The sequence below is a fragment of the Panthera tigris genome, chromosome F3 (genome assembly GCF_018350195.1).
Source record: "Panthera tigris isolate Pti1 chromosome F3, P.tigris_Pti1_mat1.1, whole genome shotgun sequence".
Taxonomy (NCBI): domain Eukaryota; kingdom Metazoa; phylum Chordata; class Mammalia; order Carnivora; family Felidae; genus Panthera; species Panthera tigris.
In genome coordinates, this window is record NC_056678.1 from 5,404,424 (window position 1) to 5,424,465 (window position 20,042).

General features: G+C 40.3%; 1 protein-coding gene, 1 long non-coding RNA gene and 1 other non-coding gene across 5 annotated transcripts in view; 2 read left to right on the forward strand and 1 right to left on the reverse strand.

The window, feature by feature from the left end:
- EFCAB2 (EF-hand calcium binding domain 2) overlaps window positions 1–20,042 on the reverse strand; it is a 130,499-nt gene that overhangs the window by 4,051 nt on the left and 106,406 nt on the right. For both annotated transcript variants that reach the window (XM_042975602.1, XM_042975601.1), the window contains 3 exons: window positions 2,489–2,568; window positions 1,291–1,333; window positions 1,126–1,192 (listed from right to left, as the gene is read on the reverse strand). In XM_042975602.1, the coding sequence (XP_042831536.1) occupies window positions 1,126–1,192; window positions 1,291–1,333; window positions 2,489–2,568 (190 nt within the window). The remainder of the gene's footprint in view (window positions 1–1,125; window positions 1,193–1,290; window positions 1,334–2,488; window positions 2,569–20,042) is intronic.
- Window positions 2,192–2,276, forward strand: TRNAR-UCG. Its single transcript is given in 2 exon segments — window positions 2,192–2,228; window positions 2,240–2,276. It is a non-coding gene; the product is annotated as a tRNA-Arg (tRNA).
- LOC122235749 overlaps window positions 10,288–20,042 on the forward strand; it is a 37,762-nt gene continuing 28,007 nt past the window's right edge. For both annotated transcript variants that reach the window (XR_006213781.1, XR_006213780.1), the window contains exon 1: window positions 10,288–10,363. This is a non-coding gene — a long non-coding RNA (uncharacterized LOC122235749). The remainder of the gene's footprint in view (window positions 10,364–20,042) is intronic.

A 20,042-nucleotide genomic window follows, 5' to 3' on the forward strand; every position in this document is an offset into this window, starting at 1 on the left:
CAGCCGTGACAGCCAAGTCATTCTTGTCCTCGTTGCCCGTAGCCTCACCTCGTGGTGGGTCAGGTCAGCATGGCCCAACCAGCTGTGCCGGTGGACAATCTTGGTCTCCAGTCCTCACAGTCACTTGCACTTTTGGTTCTGTCTCTAGTGATGGCAACTGTGCATCATGCGGGACCCAACCCACAAACCAGCGAACGGAACAAAGGAGACAGAACCCTAACCTCATATGGGAGGAAGGAACGTGACCCAGATGGGCACGGTTTCAGGAGACTGACCATCAGGCCACAGAAGTCCAAGGAAGACGAACTTACACATCCGCCTGAGCAGAGAGTGCCTCAAGAAAACAGTGTTATGGATAACCGGGCATGTGTAGGTCAAGGTCAAAGCAAATACAGAACGCCGCCAGCATAAAGAACTGGAAGTTTCCGTGTGAATTCTGTTCAATTGAGTCTGTATTATCTATAAGTTCATCAACTAAAAAGCTCTTTGAAAAGGAATTTTACCATAACCTAATTCAAATCTTCAATCTAGTCACAGGCACTGATTTATAGTGGTTGATAGTTCATGTTTTCCAAGGGCATAGCTTTTATTCTGAAAATACTTTAAGTGAATAGAGTGCCTTCAATTTGTAGAAGTTTCATTATACGTTACAAAATCCTATACAGCAACTATCACTCTCCCCTTAACCCACCCTTCGTCCTCTTATCCCCACAAAACAGAACCCATTCCAAAACCAAAATAACAGGAGTAGTCAATAACTCTTTGAACCAGAATGATTGATTTAAAAGCATCTCCTACGGGCGCCTGGATGACTCAGTCAGTTGAGCATCCGACTTTGGCTCAGGTCGTGATCTCGCAGTTCGTGGGTTCAAGCCCCGCGTCGGGCTCTGTGCTGACAGCTCAGAGCTTGGAGCCTGCTTCGGATTCTGGGTCTCCCTCTCTCTCTGCCCCTCCCCTGCTCACACATTCTCTCTCTCTCTCTCTCTCTCTCTCTCTCTCTCAAAAATAAACATTAAAAAAATTTTAATAATAAAAGCATCCCCTAGAATTTTTCCATAATTGTTGTTAAATTATTCATCACTTAAATAAGTCACAGTTTAAAAAGAAGTAATAAATCACTCTTACCTTCTTCAGTCATATATTTGATCAGTTCTTCCTTCAAAAGAAACCCACGTTTAGATGGATCTAATACCTAAAAGAAAAGGTGGATATTGTATGTTTGGTTTGGTGAATAAATTCGATATGATGAATTTTTCACATAAATACATATAAAACCTGGAGCTTACACACCTCAAACGCTCGAAGAAGGATATCCTCTGGAATTGGTCTGTATCTAATTATGCAGTAAAGGGAGCAAATGTCACAGTATTTAGCTCAGTCTCTACACAATAAACGATCACATAGAACAAAATAAAAGCTGCTCATATACAAGGAAAATAGTACTTCCCTCACTGGAACAGTTTTGGATTTCGAGATATGAAAGTCGAAAGCGCTTCACACCCAAAGAAAATATTTAGTTCAAAATCACGTGATGTTATCTATTCATCTTTTTCATCATGATAAAAATCCACTTCTCGGGAAATAAACTTTCTACAGTAAACCAACTGTGGTCAGCTAATGCTACACGGTCTTTAGAAGAGTAATTAGGGTTAAGTCTCAGTGATGATTCAAAACAGAAGATAATAAATCTGTTGTTGGTTTATGCTTTTGGTAGCCTTTTGCCTCTGTAATTACACTTTGCTTATCAGATTAGCACAAACATCGTTGATATTTCTAAGCATATGCCAAATGGCCGTTCAGAATGCAGTGACTGGGGTGCCTGGATGGATCAAGTGTCCACTCAAGTGTCCACTCAAGTGGAGTCAAGTGTCCAGCTCTTGGTTTCGGCTCAGGTCATGATCTCACGGTTTGTGAGTTCGAGGCCTGCATCGGGCTCCATGCTGTCAGTGCCGAGCCTGCTTGGGATTCAATCTCCCTCCCTCTCTCTCTGGTCCTCCCCTACTTGTCTCTCTCTCTCTCTCTCTCTCTCTCTCTCTCCCCTCCCCCCCCCCACCTTTTTCTTTCTCTCTCTCTCAAAATAAATAAATTAACTTAAAAAAAATAATTAAAAAAAAATTATAGTGAAAAGTCAGAAGGAAGCTATCCCAGGATAAACACTGGTTGGTTGAATAAAATATACAAAATGAGGGGCGCCTGGGTGGCTCAGTCGGTTGAGCGTCCGACTTCGGCTCAGGTCATGATCGTACAGTTCGTGGGTTCGAGCCCCACCTCGGGCTCTGTGTTGACCTCTTGCTCAGAGCCTGGAGCCTGCTTCAGATTCTGTGTCTCTTTCCCTCTCTGCCCCTCCCCCGCTCACGCTTTGTCTCTGTTTCTCAAAAATAAATATAAAAAAAAATTTTTTTAAAGAATATACAAAGTGAAAAAGCCAAGTGTTTTTCAATTAAGATAATTCTAATCACTACCTCCACAACTGCATGTACCTTCTTACCTTCTTTCCAGGAGTACTTCAGTCATCACTGGAAGAAATTTTTCAAATCGAATGTATCCAGTGGGTTCTTCTTCCTCTACCTAAACATTCCATAATGAATAGCCATGTAAAAAAGAAAAGAAAAGAAAAAATAATAGCCATGTATTACTTCAGCAAGTGTACTGAGCAACTCCTTTTCCAAGCACTGTGCCAAGTGCTAGGGATTTGATAATGAGCATACTTGGGTATGGTCCCTGCTCGTAGAGCTTACATTCATTAGTGGAGACCCATATTAATCAAAAAACAACAGAGCTGAGTGTCTAATTATAAACATAATGAAGTGAAGGAGAATGGGTCTATTAGAGCATAGAGCAAAGGGCAGTTGTAGGTCAGATCAGGAAAGGCACTCACGAGGAAATCACACTGGAGCGGACTTATAAAGGGTGAGTAGAAGGTACTTAGACAAAGCCAGCAGAGACGAGACTCCACGTAGAGGAAACGGGATGCACTAAGACCCCGTGGAAGCCAGGAGGCTGAAGGGGGCGGTGCTCGGGAGCAAGATGGAGGAGCAAGAGGGAGAGACAGGAACCGGAGCTTGCTGGGTCTTACCGTCCATGAAAGTGCCTCTGGTTGTCATCCTAAGACCAACGGGAGATCCCCGAAGGCCTCGTAGGTGTGTGTGTGTGTGTAAATGATCACACCGGTTGGGGGCAAGGCGGCTTCTGCCGTGGGCTCAGCAGCTGTGACAGAGCTTGGACTAGAGTGGTGGCCATGACAAAGAAGTGGATGGTCTCAAGAAAGATTTAAGAAGTAAAAGCAATAGGGCAGAGCTGCGTCTATTATGCGCAGAGATGAGAACCAAGAGAGGAGTCAAGGACTCTGACTTGCAGAGACGGGATGCAGTGATGCTCTCCCCTGTGATGAGGAACACCGGAGAAGGGCCCCGATTAGGGGACCAATCATGTCTCAAGGACCAGAGTACATATCAAATCACCATAATATTTACTAAATGCCCACATGGTCAATGGCACTCTGTTATACCACTGCTAAATAAAACACTACACCCGAGGAAGAGAAATTTGGGTACCTGGCACTGTTAAATGAGAATGAGAGACTCCCACCCATAGGTTCAACGTCAACGGTGTGGCCGAACAAAACACTATTGATCTTAACTCTCATGTCAGGCTATTTACGAGGAGCTGTAAATTTTCCACTCCTTTTCAAAAGTCCTATGAAAAGGCTCATAGATCCCAATTCAACACAGGACCTTTTAACAGATTCATTCTTTGAACAAAAAATAAGAAATCTATAGGTTGCTGCTAAGTGGAACACACTGTGGTCCCGATGACAACTATTTTTTAATGTTTATACTAGAAGCTCAGAGGCTCACCTGGTATGAGCGCAGCCCTCGGACTCCACTATCAACAGAAAACGTCACCCATCTCATGACACAATGATACTCCGGACTCTCTGAGCCCGTCAACACGTGAACAATTGTCTCAGCAGCTGCCTCTCGGTACAAGGCGAGATTTTGCAAACTAATGTTCATCTGGCTCCGATGTGCTTGAGTAGCACTGTGACTCCCCACCCCGGGAGCCTCTTAAAAATCAAATGTCGATCTCATGAGACTACCTTTGGAGGGATAATTTTTAAATTAAAATGGCGAGTTTCTATGCTGATCACTTTACCAATTTGCTCCAGAAGCCGGGGCGATCAATGGCTTGCCTCCCTCTCTCCGCATCCCCCACAAATAAGTCACCGTAGAGCAAACAGTCTCGACCTTGAAAGATCAAAACTCCTCTGTATTTTATGAGCATCCTCATCAATCTACAAATGGTCCGTAGGCTCTCCAAAGCTCAGCTCTATAGCTCACCCTGTCCACCACGTGAGAATTCACAACACATAGCATGTGCCCCGTAAGGCTCTCCTGGCTCCCACACGATTTCCCTGATCCCCCTGGGGGCTCGCAACGCTGGGGCGAAAACTGCAATCATTCTGGTCCGATCTATCTGTGAGAGCCAAAACTGCACAAAAACAGCAAGTTAAAGCAGATCTCCAGCAAACCAGGATGGCAGGAGATGCATACATTTTTTCTTTTAAGACGGATAATGAATAAACAGAGGACTTATGGTTACAAAGTAAGAAGAAAAATAAAGAAGTCCGCCTTCAACTTGGGCAGAATGTGAAAATCTTTCTATGACCCAACACTGTCCTCTAGAGGCCACATCTCATCCATTCTTTTGTACACAAAGATGCAGGAGCAATGGCATAAAAACGATGCAATTAAATAATTCTTTTTTTTTAATGTTTTATTTATTTTTGAGAGAGAGAGACAGAGCAGAAGCAAGGGAGGGGTGAAGAGAGGGGGAGACACAGAATCCGAAGTGGGCTCCAGGCTCCGAGCTGCCAGCACAGAGCCCAACGCGGGGCTCGAACCCACGAACAGGGGGATCATGACCTGAGCTGAAGTCAGACGCTCAACTGACTGAGCCACTTGGGTGCCCCAATTATATGATAATTCTAAATGAATAGTATTAATAAACTGTTTTGGACTAAAAACTATTTTGTATTAGAGAAGGGTTTTTAGCATTTAAAACAACTTTTTTATTTTAGAATAGTTTTAGATTTAGAGCAAAGCTGTGAAGATAGTACACGGTTCCCATATACCCCCACCCATTTTCCCCTATTGTTAATCCTTCCATTTCCATGGCACAATGCTAGTTGGCTCATTGTCACAATTAATGAAGTGATATTAATACATCAGTATTCAGTAAACTCTATGCTTTATTTGGATTCCATTCATTTTTCTATAAGTCATTTTTATTTGTTTTTAATTTTTTAAATGTGTACTTATTTTTGAGAGAGAGAGAGAGAGAGAGAGAGAGAGCATGAGTGGGGGAGGGGCAAAGAGAGACGGGGATGGGGCTCGAACTCACGAACCGTGAGATCATGACCTGAGCCAAAGTTGGATGCTCAACCGACGGAGCCACCCCAGGTGCCCCTAAAAGTCATTTTGAAAATATGGTATATTTTTCTATCATAAAGAAGAAACCAGAAGAGAAGGGAGGAATCTGGAAATACGAACGGGGAGAGGGAAGGCTAAGATGTGGTTCTGTTATTTCTGGTGTAGGACAAGCTAGTTAATGTTATGAGGCCACAAGTAAGATAGGACAAAAATACTATGTTCTAGAAATGTTATGCGATAATGGCTCAATGGTTATTTAGACCCACATACTAAAACGCCATTAAGATTTAATAGAAATAGCGGTGCTTGGGTGGCTCAGTTGGTTAAGCATCCAACTTCGGCTCAGGTCATGATCTCACAGTTTGTGTTTCAAGCCCTGCATCAGACTCTGTGCTGACAGCTCAGAGCCCGGAGCCTGCTTTAGATTCTGTGTCTCCCTCTCTCTCTGCCCCTCCCCTGCTCATGCTCTGTCTGTCTCTCTCTCTGAAAAATAAATAAAAACATTAAAAAAAAGATTTAATAGAAATATATCAAATATCGAATTATATACGTGTGGGGGGAGGTGTAGAAGGAGGATATATCCACAGATATAGAGACAGAGAGAATTACTTGTGGGTTGAGTTGTGTCCTCCCCAAATTCCTATGTTGGAGTCCTAATGCCCATACCTCAGAATGTGATTTATGTGGAGAGAGGGTATTTACAGAGGTGATCAAGTTAAAATGACCGGTGTCCTTATAAAAAGGGGAAATTTAAACAGAAAAACATGCACACAGGGAGAATGCCATGTGAACCTGAAGACCGCTATCTCCAAGCCACAGAGAAAGGCCTGGAATAGATCCTTCCCTCACAGACCAAAAGGAAACAACCCAGCCCATGCCTTGACTTTGTACGTCTAGCCCGCAGGACTGTCAGATAATAAATTCCTGTTGTCTAAGTTTGTGGTACTCTATCACAGTAACCCTACCAAACACACACACACACACACACACACACACACACACACACACACACACTCTAAGTATGCATGATACATTGTAACCCAAAGACTTTGAATCCCTATCAAGCTTAAGTTCCTATACTTACCAACTGGAAATTAACAAAGCAGGTATTCGAAATTCAGAACTGATTTTACAGAGCTGATACGGAGAAAATAACACAGCCCAGACCTACTTTCTCCAAGAGAAAACTCAATTAACTGACTTATGGGGCCCCCAGTTGGCTCAGGCAGTGAAGCATCCGACTTTGGTTCAGGTCATGATCTCACAGTCCTTGAGTTCCAGCCCTGCTTGGGGCTCTGTGCTGACAGCTCAGAGCCTGGAGCCTGCTTCGGATTCTGTGTCTCCCTCTCTCTCTGCCCCTCCCCTGCTCATGCTCTGTCTCTCTCTGTCTCAGAAATAAATAAACATAAAAAAATTTAAATCAATTACCTGACTTATAATGAAGTGAACTCAAGAAAGACTCCCATGTTAGAGCAGACGTGTTGGGAAAAACTAGGAATTCATTGCCATTTCTTCATTCAACCAAAGTCATACTGGGAAAACACTTCTCTTTGTATTGGGAAGTTTCTTTAAAAAAATAGATGTTGCCTTTCTCACGGAAAAATATCAACATATTCACCATGTTAGACCAAGGATAGTTTAAAATATTCTGACCAACACACCCCTTCACGTCCTCGCCTGTAACAGGGCAAGTGGCCGGTTTATCTCACACAGTTGCTGTGAAGTTTACATGAGATATGAGGTGTTCTGTGAACTGTGAACCTCTCTTTTTTTAAAATTTAATTAAATTAATTTATTTATTGAGTCGGGGGGTCAGAGAGAGAGGGGGAGAGAGAGAATCCCAAGCAGGCTCTGCAAGGTCAGTGCAGAGCCCAATGCGGGGCTCGAACCCACGAACCAGGAGATCGTGACCTGAGCCGAAACCAAGACTCGGACGCCCAACCGACTGAGCCACCCAGGTGCCCCAACCGTGAGTCTCTTGTTATGAGTATGATGATTTCTATCAAGAGGGCACGCACATCTGGTTCTGTATCGTGCAATGACATCTTCTAAAAGAATCCATGTCTGGTGCTGAAATCTCAAGCACCCCCTCCCGGCCCCACCAAACAGACCTAACTTGTTCATACGGGAGTCTGGTCCTGCCTTCCACCTGTAGATGCCACAGGGTGTGTGGTGAGAACGTACTCCATTGCTAGGCATACCTAGTGCCTTGTGCCCGGCCCCGGCCCCCGCCTAGAGGACAGGGCGTGCGTTCCCCCTCTGCTGTCTCCCTCTGTGCCTCTGTGGGCTGACTGGCAGGACAGGGGGAGAGTAACAGCCAGCCACCAAACACGTCCCTCCTCTTCAAAAGACAAAAAGAAAGCAAACAAACACATCATGTTACCGCCGACAGGGATGAGGCAAAGTCCGGTACAATCTGGTTTGTTTCAGCTACGAGGAGGGCTAATGTACGGAAAAGGAGGTCACAACCGGCAAGCGGCCTGGGCAGCATTTGTGAATGAAGACGTAATAAACCCCTTTGTAGGAAGATCCCCCCACTACCACCACACCTGCAGACACCCCAGTCTCTCTGCACCCTCTCCCCGGCATGAAGAAGTCTCAGTAAATATGGATGGTGTGGGATTTTTATAAACATCGCCATGTATCTCAGTCTCGAAGAATGAGGCAAATACGGTTTCTCACTCCACTTTGGCCAAAGTCAATTGTCTTCATGTATTTCGCTCCTGCAGAAAGCCGGACACAGGGAGGTGAAGTGCCCACCTTGTCCATAATTCGGTCAGGTGCTTTGATGGGACCACAGCCCAGAGTTCTCTGCCCCCGGAGTGAAATCATCTTTATTCCCACAGTGAAATCATCAGGCCATCCCTTTTCTCATTAAAGCATTATTTATTTTAATGCTGAACTCACTGAGTAGGTGCAATAAAACACACAGTGAAAATTCATTTCTCCCCAGTGACACAACACTCAGTCAATAAATTGAACGATTTCATGCTTCACAAAAGCAAGATAATATCAGTAGTTAATATGGTTTATAAAGCACCTACATTTCACCTAGTTCCAGGTCACCAAAGAAGATATATGTACCATTTTTTAACTCTTTGTGGTTAAAAAATAAAAACAAAAACCATGATTTATTTCAAGTTAGGCTCCAAATATCACATATCCAAATTCTGATACAAATCATGACTCAAAGCAAAAAAAGAAAAAAGTACAATTTAGAAAGTATTTCTCTACCTTGGATGGAATATTTTATTAACAAAAATTCATTGGCATTTGCCAAAAAAAAATCTTTACGAATGAAAAATCTTAAAGCCACCTACTTTAGGGGCTCCTGGGTGGCTCAGTCGGTTGAGCGTTCGACTTCGGCTCAGGTCATGATCTCACGGCTCACGAGTTTGAGTCTCATGTCTCACTCTGTGCTGACAGCGCAGAGCCTGGAGCCTGCTTCAGATTCTTTGTCTCCCTCTCTCTTTGCCCTTCCCCTGCTCATTCTCTGTCTCTGTCTCTCTCTCAAAAACAAACATTTAAAAAAATATAATAAAAAGCCACCTACTTAAGAAAATTTATTTACTCCAAAACAGTCCAGAGACTATTGTACAAAAATCAGGATATGTGTTTGGGTTATAAATTATTTATTAAGGTAAGTATCCAAAAAAAGTTGGAATGAACCAACCATCAGAGATGCTAAGAATCGTCAGGTAGCTAAGCCAGATCATTATGTTCCCTTCCAACTGAGTGTTTCTAGAACTTGAGGTTATGCAGGCATCAGTGGCTATCAATTTCCCCATTTTATCCTCTTGTAGGGGGGGAGGTGTGAAGGGGTTCCAGCTAAACTAACAGTACTACAAGAATACAGTCATGTTAAAAACAGGCATACGAAAATAATATGGAAGGAAGTGCACTACGATATTACAATGATTATATTACGGTGATGGATTATTGGAAAGGATTTTTCTCCATTTCTTTAAAAATTTTCTACAATGTATTACTTATTTTATCACAATAAACATTGAAATAAAAACTTTTATTAGTCTCTTGTTATGGTTGGTTTATATAAAATTATGAAATTATTTATTTATATTACATATTTGTGTAAGAGACGGAAAACGACACTTACTGACCGATTTCTCTGGGTTTTGTTTCCTGCTATTGACCGCTGCTTTCATACTATTTACTGTTGTTCTTCTAGCTACAGATAAGTGATAATCTCAGTGTATTCTTTGTGCAACACAATCCTCTCAACACCCCACTCCCCTCCCCCACTGCCATTTACCTATTTTCATTCAGAAATCATGGCTGGTAGCCATTTCTAGATAATCTCCGAAGTACCTCTCGGTCTACAAATCTTTACCTCCGGCATCTAACATTAGCACAAATTAGAGCAGATCTACTTCCTTCTCCCACCTCCTCCAATGCCAAGGTGTTGAGGAAAAACAACAGATAACAATATTTCACGTCACCAGCTACTTCAAAATCAGAACATAATTATTCCCACCCGTTCCCAATCTCTGACACAGTTGGATTCCAAACGATGTGACATCTCAGGGCTCATCTGGAAACGAGAATGATGTAGTTAAGGTCCAGGCTGATGGAAATCCCCACTGGAATTTTTGTGGATTATGCAGATTTTACTCTACTAACGAGACAGCCATTTCTGAAGTTTCAAAGAAAATATTTCTGAGGATACTTAACCAATTAAAAATAATGAGAAACCGTGATTTGGGACCTCTGGGGCTTGTGGTACGTCTGGTACGGTAAGGTATTTTTCGGCCAAGATGAAAAATGCAGGAAATGACTCAGTAGAATCATTACATTGTTGTAACTGGTTACTAGGGAATATTTGACACATTGACATCATAAAGGCTTCTCACCACTATTAATTTAACATTAAATCACTGACCACAGAAAATGCACTGAACATTCATTTATGGGTGAGTTTCTTCATTTAGCAAAATGAAGAGGACTGAGTACAATCTCGAATATTTTAATGCCTATGTATTTACATTTTCGATGTTCACAAATTTAAATGGTTTGAAACTATCCCGAGCCCAATTAGGATGGGGTTTCTTCAGTTGTCTTGTGTCTCTGTATGCCTGACACCCGGCACGTAGTAAATGCTTGATAATTATTTGTCGAATGAACGATGACCCGTTCACAGGAGTTTTTAATTACTTTTACTTCCCGTAAACTTGGAATTTTTGAGCACATGAATCAGACCTATAGTAAGTATCTCTGCGGTGCTTTGTAAGCCTAATTTCCACAATTGCTACTATTCTGATAATAGGTCTTACAAGTAGAGTCTAGAAAGTATTAGAGGCAGAAGAGAAGGTGTCAGAAACACAATTATAACCAGACTATTGCTCAGGCCCACAGCAAACAGGAGAGCAGTTTCTTGAACCAGTACATGTCGGGCTTTGTTCTACATGCTAAGGATGCAATGGTGTACGAGGCATAAGCTTTGCGCCTTCAAGCAGTTTCTATCACAAAAGCGAGAGACAGACACATAAATAGAGAACTTCAGATCGTGTCGAATACTACTGACAAAACACAAAGGCTTGTATCATCAAGTCAGATTCACCAGAATCTGAGGTCTTACCTAGTATCAAACTTCCAAGGACAGAGATTCACAAGGCACAGGTAAAACATGGGGCAGTTCAGGATGGCAGCATCATCTGCGAGATGCTTTCTTTCTTGCCACATTAGGACTCACTCTGGTCCAGATCTAAAACATAAGGTCTCTAAGTGCTGTGGGTACTTGGAAGAAGAGCACCCCAGAGCAGGGGTGAGAGCAAGAACAAAGACCTTGAATAGAAGCATGTAGGACATAGTCGAAAACAGCAAGGAAGCCAGCATGTGACCAAGGGCAATGGCAGGAAGTGACAGACCTGATCCCTTAGGGCCTTGTAAGCTGTGCTAAGAAAAGTACTTTGGACTTTTTTCCTAAGTGACTTGGGGACCTCAGAAGAGGGGTTCTGAGCAGAGGAGTGGAGCACTCTGACTGACCTAACCTTGTTAACATCATCCTTCTTGACTGTAGTGTGAAGAGTAGACAGCAGGGGACCAAGCGCGGGAGCAGAGAGTTCAAAGGCCGCCATGGTTCTTCAGGGAGATTGGGACAGTGGCTTGGACCAAGGTGATGGGTATAGAAGTGGTAAGAAGGGGTCAGTGTATCATCTGAAGGCAGAATTTGTTGGTACAGTGTAAGGTGGATCTTTGTAAAGTCTAATTTCAAAAAAAAAAAAAAAACTTTAAAGTCTAATTTCACAATCTCTGTTTTCTACCTTGTGAGTTTCGTCCAGCTGCATTTATTATAATTGCTAATATCCTTATCTTGTGCCTTCTATGCACCCTGATTTTTCTATGCTTCTTTTTTAGTTATTTTCCACATTCTTTGGACTGACTGAAACGCCCTTGAATTCGTTTATCCTCTTTATCAATTTGGAAGTGATACGTTCAACTTCTATTCTTTTTGTAGTTACCTTTAATATTTAAACACGCTTCCTTAATACAATCTAAAGTGTGTATTATATCATACATGCTATAATTGCTCAGTGTTCTAATTCTCACATTTAGCAAACCTCTTTTTCAAAGATTATTTAAGGATATCTCATTTAGATTTATTTTCATTTTCTCTGGATTATTACTGCTGCTTTCTGCTGAATGACTAATCAAATATCAGTGGAAGTCTGGGTTAAGAAGGCAGAGTGCACACACGCATGTAACTTCAGTCCCTCTCGAACCTCGTTAAAATTGCAGTAAAGGAATATATTTTTTAAACAATCACAAACCTTAGACAGGTAGACTAGGAGAGCATACAACAGCAATAAAATTTTGGAAGCTGGAAAGCAGATGGACGAGTAACAATGACCTAACAGACCCAGAAAACTGAACTCCAGCAGTAGGCCAAGAATTCTCAAAGAGCGGAGTTAAGGCAGAAGATTTTGGTATGAGAATCCTGGGCTCACCTCTCATCCCATGGATACAAATTGGTAACACCCACGTCAGTTGTATATAATCCAGAAAATGACTCAAACACTGGCAGCACAGATTCTCCACAGCTAAATGTAGAAAAAAGGCTACATCAAAGAAGGGAGGAAGGGGCAGAGATACAACTGGGAGCCTAACAGACATGCAGGACTGTCCGAGACTGTCCAGGGGAGGGAGGGATGCTAGAGACACAGAGAGGGAAGAGGAGAAGACCCCATGCCACGTACCCAGGCACAAGGGACTCACACAGGGAAGACAACCCCTCCCCCATCCCCACCCCCACCCCCCAACAATATCTGGCTTTGAAAGCCAGAGAGACCTAACTTCGAAAGTTCTTACAATCAGTGGGGCTTAATACCTGGAACTTTAAAAATCAGCAGGCTTGGCTCTAGGAGAGCCAGAGGGCAAGAGAAAGCTGGGTCTTCCCCCTTAAGGAGACACCACAACAAACAGCCCCTCTGACATACACCATAGAAGCAGCAGTTTGAAAAACACAGGGGTACACGGGAGGGAGATTTTTTTTTTTAATTCCAGTACAGTCGACATACAATGTTATATTAGTTTCAGGTGTACAATATAGCGATTCAACAGTTCTATATATCACTCAGTGCTCATCATGATAAATGTACTCTTAATCTCCATTACCTATTTCACCCATTCCCCCCCCCCCCCCACCTCCTCTCTGGTAACCACCTCTTTGTTCTCTACAGTTAAGACTCTTTTTTGGTCTGTCTCTTTTTTTCTTTGTTCTTCTGTTTTGTTTCTTAAATTCCACATCAGAGTGAAATCATGTGGTATTTATTTGTATTTCTCCGATTGACCTATTTCACTTAGCATTATATTCTCTAGATACATCCATGTTGTTGCAAATGGCAAGATTACATTCTTTCTATGGCTGAGTAGTATTCCATTATATACATACCACAGCTTCTTTATCCATTTATCTATCGATGGACACTTGGGTTGTTGCCATAATTTGGCTATTGTTAAGTAATGCTGCAATAAACATAGAGGTGCATATGCCTTTTTGAATAAATGTTTTCATATTCTTTGGCTAAATACCCAGTAGTGGAATTAATGGATCATATGGTAGTTTTATTTTTAATTTTTTGAGGAACCTCCGTACTGTTCTCCCCTGTGATTGCACCAGCTTGCATTCCCACCAACAGTGAACGAGGGTTTCTTCTCCACATCCTCACCAAACTTGTTGTTTCTTTTGTTTTTGATTTTAGCTATCCTGACATGTGTGAGGTGATATCTCATTGTTTGGATTTGCATTTCCTTGATAGTAATACAATAATCCAGTTTAAAAATGGGCAGCAGACATGAACAGACATTTTTCCAAAGAAGACATCCAGAAGGCCAACAGACACATCAAAGAAATGAAAATGGGATGTTCTCAAAATATCTGTTAAATCCATCTGCCCCGATGTGTCATTCAAAGTCACTGTCTCCTTATTGATTTCTGTTTGGATGATCTGTCCATTGATGTAAACAGTGCATTAAAGTCCCCTACTATTGTTGTATTACCATTGATTAGTTCCTTTCTGTTAGTAGCTGCTTTATGTATTTGGGTGCTTCCATGTTGGTGCCTAAATATTTACAATTGTTAGACCTTCTTGTTGGATTGTCTCCTTTATGATTATATGGTGTCCTTCTTTGTCCCTTGTTACAGTCTTTGTTTTAAAGTCGATTTTGTCCTTTATATAACTATTGCTACCTTGGCTTTCTTTTCACTTCCATTTGCGTGATAAATGTTTTTCCCTTTCCTTTAAATCTGCAGGTGTCTTTAGGTCTGAAATGGGTCACTTGTAGACAGCATATAGATGAGTCATGTTTTTTTACCCATTCCTTCACCCTATGTCTTTTGATTGGGGCATTTAGTCCATTTACGTTCAAAGTAATTATTGATAGGTATGTATTTATTGCCATTTTGTTACTTGTTTTCCGGTTGTTTTTGTAGTTCGTCTCTGTTCCTTTCTTCTCTCATGGTTTGCTGGCTTTCTTTAGTGATATACTTAGATTTCTTTCTCTTTATTTTTTGCATATCTATTACAGGTTTTTGATTTGTGGTTGCCATTAGTATTATATATAGCAGTCTATATTAAGTTGATGGTCACTTAAGTTTGAACCCATTCTTCACTCTTCTCCCCCCACTCCACATTTTATGCATATGGTGTCATACCTTACATCTTTTATTTTGTGAATCGCTTGACTGACTTTTACAGATACATTTAATGTTACTGCTTTTGTGCTTCCTACCTTTCTTATTCCTACTTATGGTCTTCCCTTTCCACTCAAAAAGTCCCTTTTAAATTTCTTATCAGGCTGACTTAATGGATATGAATTTCTTTAACTTTTGTTTGTCTGGGAAACTCTTAATCTCTTCTTCTATTCTGAATGAGAGCATTGCTGAATAGAGTAGTCTTGGCTGCAGAATTTTTTTTCTTTCAGCACTTTGGATATATCATGACACTCCCTTCTGGCCTGCAAAGTTTCTGCTGAAAAATCAGCTAATAACCTTATGAGGTTTCCCCTGTATGTTACTGCATTCTTTTCTCTTGCTGCTTTTAAATTTTTATCTTGATCACTACTTTTTGCCATCTTAATTACTATGTATTTTGGTATGGACATCTTTGGGTTGACTTTGTTGGGGGTTCTCTGTGGTTCCTGGATCTGGATTTCTCTTTCCTTCTCTAGATTCAGGAAGTTTTCAGCTATTATTTCTTCAAATAAATTTTCTATTCCTTTTTCTCTCTCTCCTCCTTCTGGGATCCCTATAATGTCAATGTTACTACACTTGATGGTGTCACTGAGTTCACTTAGTCTATTTTCATTTTGCATTTGTCCTTCTCTCTCCTGTTCAGCTTGATTGCTGTCCATTACTCTGTCCTACAGGTCACAGATCCATTCTTCTGTTTTCTCTAGTCTACTATCTATTCTCTCTTGTGGGTGTATTTTTCATTTCATTCATTGAGTTATTCGTCCCTGATTGGTTCTTTTTTATGTTTTCTATCTCTTCCTTGAGGGTCTCACTGAGGTCCTCCACTCTTTCTTCAAGTTCAGTGAGTATCGTTATGATTTTTATTTTTTTATTTTATTTTATTCAATTTGATTCGATTCGATTTTATTTTATTTATTTAGAGAGAGAGAGAGCATGTGCAAGCAGGGGAGGGGCAGAGAGAAGGAGAAAGAGAGAATCCCAAGCAGTGGGATTCACACACTAACAGTGTGGAGCCTGATGCAGGGCGCAAACTCATGACCTGAGCCAAAACCAAGAGTCAGATGCGTAAGTGACTGAGCCACCCAGGCACCCCCTGATTGGGCAAATCCTTTTAATATTAAGATAATCATTGTTTATTGTGTTTGTTTGTTTTTTTGTGTGGTTCATGCTTTTTATGTCTTATCTAAGAAATGTTTGGCTAACCCAATATCACAGGGTTTTCTCTCTTCTTCTAGCAATGTATAGTTTTAGCTCATCTATTCAGGTCTATGATCCACTTCAAGTTAACCTTTGTATGGAGTAAAAAGAGTGACAAACTTTGTGTTCTTTCTATTCAGATACCCATTTGCTCCTGCACTATTTATTGAAGTGATCATCCTTTCTTCATGGAATTACTTTGGCACCTTTGTCAGAGATGTATAGTTCTATTTCTGGATCCTCTGGTTTGTCCCATTGGTCTATATGTCTTTCAGTCCACAAATATCACACTGTCATGATTACTGTAGTTTTGCAGTGAATCTTGCAATCAGGTAGTGAAAGTCCACCCACCCTTGCCCTACACTTTCAAAATTATTTTGTTTATTCTAGGTCCTTTGCTTTTCCATTCAAATTTCAGAATCAACTTATAAATGTCTTTAAAAACAAAAGCCTGCTATGATTTTGAACACATACTGAATTCATCAAAGAACTGCCATCTTAACGATGTTGTTTTGCAATCCATGAACATGTATATGTATCCTTTTAAATCTTAGTTAATTTCTCTTTATAGTGTTTGCTGTTTTTAGTGTATAAGTCTTGCCTATATTTTGTTAGATGTATTGACTCTTCTATTCTAATGCTTTTTTAAATGGAGTTGTTTACTTGATTTCATTTTTCTTACCATTGATTTCTAATTATACAATTATGGGAATGCAAGCTGGTGTAGCCTCTCTGGAAAACAGTATGGAGCTTCCTAAAAAAATTAAAAATAGAACTACCCTACGACCCAGCAATTGCACTACTACGCATTTATCCACAGGATACAGGTGTGCTGTTTCGAAGGGACACATGCACCCCCATGTTTATAGCAGCACTATCGACAACAGCCAAAGTATGTAAAGAGCCCAAATGTCCATCGATGGATGAATGGATAAGGAAGAGGTGGTATATATATATAATGGAGTATTACTCGGCAATCAAAAAGAATGAAATCTTGCCATTTGCAACTACGTGGATGGAACTGGAGGGTATTAAGCTAAGTGAAATTAGTCAGAGAAAGGCAAATATCATATGACTTCACTCATATGAGGACTTTAAGAGACAAAATAGATGAACATAAGGGAAGGGAAACAAAAATAATATAAAAACAGGGAGGGGGATAAAACATAAGAGACTCTTAAATATGGAAAACAGAGAGAGGGTTACTGGAGGGGTTGTGGGAGGGGGGAATGGGCTAAATGGGTAAGGGGCATTAAGGAATCTACTCCTGAAATCATTGTTGCACTATATGCTAACTAATTTGGATGTAAATTTAAAAAAAATAAAATAAAATAAATAAAGAAGACATCTGGAAAAAAAAAGAAATACAATTAATTTTTCATGTTGACCATGTAGCTTATGATCTGGCTAAAGTCACACATTCTAGTGGCTTTTTGGTGACTCTCTTAGGATTTTCTCCATGAAAAATCATGTTGTCTGACATAGAAATAGTTTCACTTCTATTATTTTTATAATAATATTAAATATACTATATTAAATATTATAAAAATATATAAATATAGAAAATAATATAAATATAAAATAGTCTTTTATTATTTCTTCTTACCTTGTTGCACTAGCTAGGACTTCAAGTACAATGATGAATAGGAGTGATAAACACAGGCATCCATGCCTTGTTCACGATTTTAGGTAGAAAACACTGAGTGTCATCTTAGCCTTGAGTTTTCACAGCTGCCCTTGGCCAGATTGACAAGTTTCCTTTTATTCTTAGTTTGCTGAGTATTGTTATCTTCAGTGGGTATTGAATTTTTTCAAATGCTTTTTATATATTTATTGAAATGATCATATGATTTATCGACTTTGTTCTCTTAACGTAGTAGATTACATTGATTCATGTTAAGCCAACCTTAAATTCCTGAGATAAACTCCACCTGCTCATGATGTATTATCCTTTATACGATATTGTTGAAATTGACTTGGTAAAATCATAGTAAGGGCTTTTTACATCTATGTTAACAAGATCTGTAGTTTTCCTTTTTTTTTGTAATACAATTGTCTGGTTTGAATATCACAGTAATACTAGCCTGGAAAGTGTTACCTCCTGTAATGTTTTCAGAAAGAATTTTGAGTAGAATTGGTACTATTTCTTCCATAAATGTTTGAAAAAAAATTCACTAGAGAAGCCATCTGAACTTCTAGTTTTCTTTATGGGAAAGTTTTTAATTATAAATTTAATTTTCATAACTGATAGGGGGCTACCCAAATTCTCCGCTTTTTCTTGGGTCAGTGTTGGTCATTTGTGTCTCTTGGAGAGCATGTCAATTTCATCTAAGTTGCTGCATTTAGTGGCATAAGGCTGTCTCTTATTAACGTTTTCAAATGCCTGAAGGATAATGAAAAACCCTTCTTTAATCTAGATGTTGGTAATTTGTCTTGATTGTCTGAGCTACAAGTTTATCAGTTTTATTTGAAAAGACTAGTATTTTGCGTTCAGGGATTTTCTCTGTCCATTTTCTAGTACACGGATTTCTGCTCTTCACAATTTTTCTCCTTCTCTATATATTGGGTTTATGTTGCTCTTCTTTTCCTAGCTTCCTAAGATGAGAATTTAGATCGTTAATTTTAGGTCTTTTTACTTTTCCAATGTGAACATTTAGAGTTGTAAACTGGCCTCCAAGCACTACTTTCCCTGAATCCCACAACGTTTGACGTGTTGCATTTTCATCAACGTTCAGGGCAAAATGCTTTCTCACTCCCCTTGTGATTTCTTCTTTGATTCATGAATCGTTTTAGAAGTATGTTGCTTCATTTCAAATATTTGAGGACTTCCTAGTTATCTTATTCTCAATTGATCTCTGGCTTCATTCCATTTTTTAAATCAGAGAACATATCCTGTATGATTTCGATTTTTTAAAATGTACTGAGGTTTGTTTTATGGTCCAGCACTTAATACATCCTATTGAACATTCCATGGCCACTTGGAAAGAACATGTATTGTAGGTGTAGTGTCCTATAAATATCAGTTAGGCCAGAGTGGTTAATGGTGGTGTTGAGATTATCTCCATCTTTGCTGATATTTTATGTAGTTGCTCTATCAATTACTTGAGAAGCTTGTTAAAATCTCCATCTATGGAACACAGACATTTATGATTTTTAATACCTTCCTGACGAATTGACCTTTTAGAAAAAATCACTGTACAGTGTAATAATCTTATCAACATAGGTGTTATTTTCCAAACATCTCGTAGTTCTCCCTTCTAATTACTTTAAATTCTCCACAATTCCACTGGAGTTTGAACTTTGAAGGCTGTAGACCTCTCCACGCCCTTCCCGCTGGTATTGAGAGGCCACCATGTCCCCCCCAACCCCCACCCCCGGCCCCAGCTCTCACACAGAAGAGCCTGGAAGCCTCTAACTCCATAGTAAAGGAAGAATGGTTTAATAACCTGTATGTCAATAAAATTTATATTAACCCTTCTTACGGCTGTTGGGTTTTGTGATATTCCAAGCGGGTACAGATTATTTGGGGCAAGTTGCTAATTGTAGAATATGAAGTAGAGGGATCAATGCTGAGTGATTTTTAAATGATCTATTTCAAGAGAGACATTAGCTCTCCTATCGCTCCTCAGGAAGTGAGGGGCTGAGAGTATGTATCTACACTGAAATTTAAGTAAATGGCAGCTAGAGAACTGAACATAGATTTTGATGCGGGTTTTTGTTTGTTTTTGAGAGAGAGAGGAAGGGAGGGAGGGAGGGACAAGCGGGGGGAGGGGAAGAGTGAGAGGGAGAACCCCACGCAGGCTCCACGCCTAGCATGCAGCCTAATGCAGGGCTCGATCTGAAGACCATGAGATCATGACCTGAGCCAAAGTCAAGAGGCAGATGCTTAACCAACTGAGCCACCCAGGTGCCCTTCGATGTGTAGAATTTTAGAGCATTGTCACATGATTGTATTTTTTTACATTATTGCATTTTAAAGCAAATGAAGCAGATATAGTTTAGTTTCTGAAACCATTACAGAGCATTTATCAATACAACATTCATCCATCCTTATTCACCTACTATTTGGAGCTTTGTTTTTTTTTTTTTAACGTATTTGATACCTACAAATATCTATGTGCTTTTTTTTCCCCCTCAGTTATTTGGGAAACTTCAAAAAGGGTAGTCACACCCAAAGCTTCTTAAGCATCTTGCTATAATTT